Source organism: Crotalus tigris, unplaced genomic scaffold (genome assembly GCF_016545835.1).
Source record: "Crotalus tigris isolate CLP2741 ecotype Arizona unplaced genomic scaffold, ASM1654583v1 scf7180000017666.379230911805:20528666, whole genome shotgun sequence".
Lineage (NCBI taxonomy): Eukaryota > Metazoa > Chordata > Lepidosauria > Squamata > Viperidae > Crotalus > Crotalus tigris.
Window position 1 is genome coordinate 6,250,270 of NW_024096552.1, and position 6,372 is coordinate 6,256,641.

Consider the following 6,372-nt stretch of genomic DNA (forward strand, 5'->3'; position numbering starts at 1 on the left):
TTTTCCTGCCCAGGTGTAAAACCATGATGCTCTTCTCCACATTAAATTTCATGTTGTTGGATAGGGCCCATTGTTCAAGTCTGTCAAGAGCTTTTTGGATCCTGAGCTTGTTTTCTGGGGTGTTGGATGAGGACAGATCCCAGGAATCCCATCTCCTATCGCCTTCTGTTCGAACTAATTAGATCCCTTTCATTTCCCAGACTATCCAGGAGCTTCACTTCATGTACGGTCTACTCTGCTAATCCACTAGGCCCTTCCCACACCCGTCCAAAGAATCCAGGGCTTCCACCCTCTACCACACTAGCACTAATCCTATCCCACAAAACTTGGGGATCCTGGCTCGTTACCCCTACATCTAATCCCTACAGCCCACGTCCCTCCCTCAGAGCTCAGGAGTCTCCCTTTCCACTTCCCAGCGCTACCCGACTTCTTCCTTCAACGTATGAGGACGTTGATTTCGGTCACGCTGGCCTCCATGACGTTCTCTGCCGTGGTCTTGCCGTGCTGTTCCTTGAGGTGGCGGCGAATGGCGGGCTTGTGGGCAAAGCGCACGTCGCAGTAAGAGCAGCGGTAGGGCCTCTCGCCACTGTGGAGGTTCATGTGATCATGCAGCGTGGACTTCTGGGTGAAGCACTTCCCGCAGATGGTGCAGGAATGGGATTTCACCCCACGGTGAACATTCATATGCCGGTTGAGGTTGCTGCTGTGGTTGAACTGCTTGCCACACCGAGGGCACATGAAAATGAAGTGATGGGCCCGCATGTGGAAGACCAGCTTCTCCACCCCCTGGAAGACCTCCTCGCACTTGGTGCAACAGATGATTCTTGAGATCCCGCTACCTCCCCCAAGGGTTCCTGAACTGCCACCTCTCCCGACCACGGGAAAGGTGGAGAAGGGACGACCACTCAATCCTGCGAGCACCAGCCCCATCCCACCGCTGCTGCTCTGGCACTCGGCGGCAACGGCTGCCGCCTCGCTGGTCTCCTCCAAGTAGCCTCCCCCAGGGATGATCAGGAGGCCTTTACCTACGTCATCCTCAGAGAGGCTGTAGGAGGCCTTTACCACACCATGCTGAGGTTTCTCTGGTGTAGATTCTGGAGAAGACTCAATGGCTTCTGCCACTGTAGAGTTGACTTGAGGTTCTTCCTGGTCTCCGGATTCAGCTTTGTTCCACCCGGGTGGAGGAGATAATTCTTTGTCCCAAGCTTGCTGTGGTGAACTTTCCTTGTTCCAACTTTGCTGGGGTGATGTGTCTTTGCTCCAGCTGGTGCCCATCTGCTGCTGTTGCTTCTTCTGCCGCTGGGCTACTTCCATGGCCGATTCAATCTTCACAATGCAGATATCAGAGACAGAATCTTCATACCCAAAATCCTCCTCCTGTTCCTCTTCTTCTTCTTCAGCTTTCATCTCCAACTCTTCTTCCAGTGGGAATTCCAGCTTAACGGGCCGCTGAATGGACCTATCAACCATAAGAATACATGTAGAACATTAGAAAGAATGAGGCATGGATAACGCCACTGTCTTACAAGAAATCAGACGATTGGTTCATTATTGGAAGCCCATACTCTCAAGTCTAATTAGTTCTATCCATCTTTAGAGACAGGCAGTTCTTCTCAGTACAGCCAAGTGGAGAACTGAATGTGCAACCTTCCACTAAACTACAGACCTTCTTATCTAGTTGGAGGTTACTCCTTGACAATACATCCCAAAATGAAGATTTGAATCAACATTCATATAGTATGGGTTTGCTTTTCATGAAAGCTGATGAAAGAGGCACAGAAAAGCAAGATGTAGCATCAACCAGGACCAGAAGATGGCAAGGAATCTAACATAATGGGTCCTTTCAAAGCAATATACAACTTTTCATTGTTATTTGGCACTGCGGACTATTTGCTCCTATATAAATTGAAGGAAAGGCAACTAGGTTTGAGCTAAAAGTCACTTGGCTACTGAATGGTGTACTGAAGTCCAAGTCAGAAAGTAGCCTGGACCCTAAAAACTATTCTCCCTCAAAACCATTAACTCTCTTCATCAAGTTCTACTTAAAAGAAATACTCCCCAAATGTTGAATTTTTCCACACATTCGCTTGCTTACTTATTTATGCAACCTAGCCACTGCCTTCAATCTGCCAGTCTTTAGTTGACAACTGAACTTAAATGTAGAAACCAGTAACTAGGTATTGCTAAACATTATAGATGGTTCCTAAGTACACACATAGCTTGTGCATGTGTCTGAGCACACAAATGCATTGGGGTGTTGCTATCTAAGTGATGCATGTACTCTTAAGAAACACTAGTCCCTGACTAAATTCTTCTGCATGCTCTTTACCTTCAGAATTTAAGCAAATACATTTTTTTCCTCTCAATTTTCTTTCTGACAGAACTTTTCCACTGACTGTGGGACGCTGCAAACAGTGGTAAATGCAGACTGCTCGCTGAGTGCCCAAAATGTGGACACGTGGTTGTGGGGGGACATATTACAACTTGTTGTGATGGAACCTAATCAAGGAGAGAACCAACCTAGAACTAAGGAGAAATTTCCCGACAGTGAGAACAATAAACCCGTGGAATGGCTTGCCTTCAGAAATTGTGGGGGGCTCCATCACTGGAGGTTTTAAAGAAGAGACTGGACAATCTTTTTTCTGGAAAGCTATAAGGTCTCCTGTTTGTGCAGGGGAGTGGACTAGAAGACCTCCAAAGTCCCTTCCAACTCTGTTATTCTGATTAAATCTTGGGAACTCCCAAGCTTTACTGAATATTTATGCAACTATGAGCATGTCAAATAAACATTTCTTTTAATCAAATTACGCAGGATAGGCATTGACTGAAACAAAAAGCTATCATTGCTTTGGCTGCCCAGACATAGTGCTATTATCTTGCTTACCCAATATATTCCTTATAGCACACAGTTAAAGAAATACCACTAATAACAATTTTAGATAGCTTGCATTGGTCACCTGTGGTGAGTAAGAAACACCTCTAAGTGACCAAGCAGGGAATTCTCCCCCCCCCCAAAAAAGTTGGTTCTTTCCATGGACGATTTTTTTCTTTTAGGAAGGACCTCAAAACTTGTGGGGAAGAGGGCACCCGAAGAGGCTAATAACTGTTTTGAACAAGTAATTGTAAGACTGAGGAACTATTCAGCAAACCTCTTGCGTGAGTGCACTTTATTAGATGAGGTAGAGCAACCCACAACACTGGAAGACTTGAATTTCCGGTAGCCTCCAAATTTGGCCGTTTCTTCCTTGAGGTTGATCTTGGGTTCGATGAACTGGGACAGGGCATTACGACATTTCTCCACCACATGCTCCATCTGGAGGTAGCTGGCAGCGGTCAGATAGTTCACAATGTCCCTGACGGCAAACTCGAGTGCTCCAGTGTAGCAAGAGAGAAGCAGGTCGGCTACAATCTTGGCGCTGTGCATGAGGGAAACTTGGAGCTCGGAAGAAGGGTTGAGCAGGAACTGATCTCTCAGGAATGGGGAGCAGGCCGCCAGGATGACTTTGTGGCCGCGGAACTTGAGGCTGTCCGCCACGATAGTGACATCACAAAAACGCTCCTCAAAGCGTAGCTGATTCATGTTGCGCAAGGTGGCTGCCTCGTGGCCAGGCAGCTGAAAGCGAAGGAGCTCCACGCCAGATGCCATTTTGGCTCTTGCGAGGTGGAAAAGAGTGCCAACTTCCACAGGGGGAGGAAGAACAGAAGAGGCTGAGGGTTCAGGGTAAAAAAAAAACAGACACTGGAAAAAAAAAGGAGATGAAGATGACACAGGGTTTAAGACTTTAAATAATATCACCTTAGACAAAGTACTACCTCTCCTCCCCCCCTCATACCACCAAGGTGCAAAATCTGATTTATCCAGTTTGAGATTAGTAAATTTTATGAACTAAGCAGACAAGTCCTACCCAACTAATCACCTTCTAATTGAAATTATGGAAACTAAATGAAGAACAAAATGCATAATGTTGGCCGAGTTTACACAATGTTATGTCAGAGGATGATTTGTTTGGCTTTAGCTAGGTATATTGTTTTGAAATCAGCCTTTGTGGCTTATAACCTAAGGTCTCATAGCTTGGCATGAGATATATATCCATCCTAAACCTTTTACTCCTTTTTTAAAGAGCAGATAATAAGCATCTGTACCCTAAATTGTGATTGAAATTGAAATGTATCTCCGATGTAAGTTTGCTTATTTCACATCATTTACTAAGCTATAAACCACAGGTTTACAAACTACTACAGAAATGTTCTAAATTTCTAAATCTACAGTTGACCTATCTGTATTGCAAAACTCCAAACCACCACTAGACAGCTGCAAATAAAATTACCATCTGCTCTGTTGGGTGGTGCTCTGCAGTCCAAATACCAGCAACCCTAGTTTAGTATGATGTATGAACTCAGCATTTCCTTAAGCTTCAATGATATCTCAATCTTCAGACTGCTTTATCAATCAGGTACTGCAGGAATATGGGAGTGAGGGGGGAAAAGCCAAACAGATTAAGCACATTTTTGTTCCCCAAAGCTAAGAGTTATTGTGACCTCAAACACAGTTTCCATCCTGGTTCACACAACACATCAAGATTCGATTTTTGGCTTGGGAGGTTAATGGAATTAATGGAATAACATTCTGCTCTTTAGCTAATATTCTGCTCTTTAGCTCAGGGCTTGCAATATCATCTCTAGATCTGGGCTTCCCTTGCAAAATAATCAATGCCTATATTGCATTTTTTTATTATTGTACCATTAAGTCATTTTTGACTTCTATGCATTTTCTGCAGGATGAATACTGCATATACCCATACAGAAAAAAAGGGAAGCACGCACGTAGGCCCGTTTGCTCAGCTCGTTTCCCAAAGTGTTTTCTACCTCCTGCTCATCTTTCACCTAATAAGATGGCTGTATTTCTAAAGAGTCCACGTTTCAGGCATCGGCCAACGGACCCGGCTTTCCAACACACGAGCATCTTAACGCGTGCATAAACTCCAGTTCGAACTATTCCGCTGCACAGAAGTTGCAAGCGGAGAGAGCGCTTGCAAGAAAAAAAAAAGTGTGATTAACTTAACTTTACGTGCGATGGCTGGGGAGGTGTGTGGCATTAATTCCACCAAAGGGAGTGCCGTGGGAAAGGGCGCACACACACAAACACATACACACGTGGAAGTCCGCCGCGTTACTCCTCGGCTTCCCAACCCGCTGGATCAAGATCGGAAGCGTTTCCTCGATTGCAAAGCGCCGCTTTCTAGAGATTGAAAAAGGCGGGAATCTTCCCTTCTTTCTTGCAGCACAAAGCCTAACCTGAAACCTTTCCTTTTCGCGCGGGCGTGCGAGAAGAGCTTGCACGTCCTTTCCCACGGTTTGCACGTTTCCAACGCCGGGATCTCTCGCGTGCAGTTGCGCACAAAACCACCCGCTTCGTTACTGCTCCCCGCCTCTCTCTCCCTTTTTCTCCCTTTGCACGCTCCTTTCTTCCTTGCAAAGAAACCAGTTTCGCTTCCTCGCAAAGAACCAGAGACCTCTCCCCCCCCTTCCCGGGTACCGACCCCCGCCCCCTTCCCCAACCTCTCCTTCCCCCCCCTCACCTGGATCGCGGTTCCCCCTCTCTTGAAGGAGAGGGGACGGCCCCAAATCGCCCAAAAAGAAGGCAAGCCAAGAGAAAGGAATTAAAGGGGCCTCGTTAAAGGGCCAGAAACGAGGGACTAATATTTGTCAGCCAGATAGAAAAAGAGAGAAGAGGGGAAAAAAGCCGTCAGAAAAGGGTCAATGAAAAGGAGGGAAGAAGCAGAAAGAACTTCATTGCATTGTGGGAGAATCCACCCGTGGATCCTTTAAATAACCACCCTCTTCCCCTTTAAGGCCACTGACGTCATAAACCCGCGCCTCGAAGGTAACGGGGAGGGGTGCCATTCTTCGGGCTCCTCCAAATCACCTTGGCAACTAATCCCTCCCTCCTTGGAAACCGCTTTTGTAGAGATGGCGGCGTCCCTCCCCCCCCTTCCTCCCGCCCGCCGGCTTTTAAAGAAAAAGTATAAGGTTTCCAAAGCGGAAAATGAGCTGGAAAGAGCCGGGAGTTTTCCGGCTATTCCGTCTTTGGAAAGCCAGTCCTTCTTTGGGATGACAGCGTGCACGCGTAGCCTCTGAAATCAGCCCGAAAAGCTCTCCACCCTTCCAGTTCCAGTGCTTGTCGGGCTGCAAGAAATTTTCTCATCTGAACAACCAGCTTCCCATTGATAGATATTTAACTGCTTAACAGTCATTAAGTTTTCAAAAGTCCTGCAACTACCCAAACCGACGTTTAAAAACATTCCCTGCTTTGAATTTGCTTGCAAAGCAGTTCAGGTAGTCCTTGACTTACGACCACATATTGAACCCAAA

The 6,372-nt window shown here is 46.4% G+C and overlaps 1 protein-coding gene across 4 annotated transcripts; it reads right to left on the reverse strand.

Annotated features, from left to right (window-relative positions):
- ZBTB12 (zinc finger and BTB domain containing 12) lies at positions 1-5,931 on the reverse strand. Of its 4 annotated transcripts, none has more exons than XM_039336634.1 (4): positions 5,580-5,931; positions 4,329-4,457; positions 3,150-3,739; positions 1-1,459 (listed from the first exon to the last, which is right to left on the reverse strand). In XM_039336634.1, the coding sequence occupies exons 2-4, from the start codon at positions 4,329-4,331 to the stop codon at positions 436-438; spliced, it is 1,617 nt and encodes a 538-aa protein (XP_039192568.1). In that variant the 5' UTR covers positions 4,332-4,457; positions 5,580-5,931; the 3' UTR covers positions 1-435. The 4 variants fall into 4 exon arrangements, with proteins under 4 accessions (XP_039192568.1, XP_039192571.1, XP_039192570.1 ...); XM_039336637.1 differs by lacking the exon at positions 4,329-4,457 and adding an exon at positions 5,155-5,239; XM_039336636.1 differs by lacking the exon at positions 4,329-4,457 and adding an exon at positions 5,151-5,239.
- Between the last annotated feature and the right edge of the window lie 441 nt (positions 5,932-6,372).

Bases quoted from the DNA above. Each gene is read 5' to 3' on its own strand.
- ZBTB12 (XM_039336634.1), bottom strand. The intron at 1,460-3,149 runs GTTTGCTGAATA...TATGGTTGATAG, and splicing joins AAAGTGCACTCACGCAAGAG to GTCCATTCAGCGGCCCGTTA.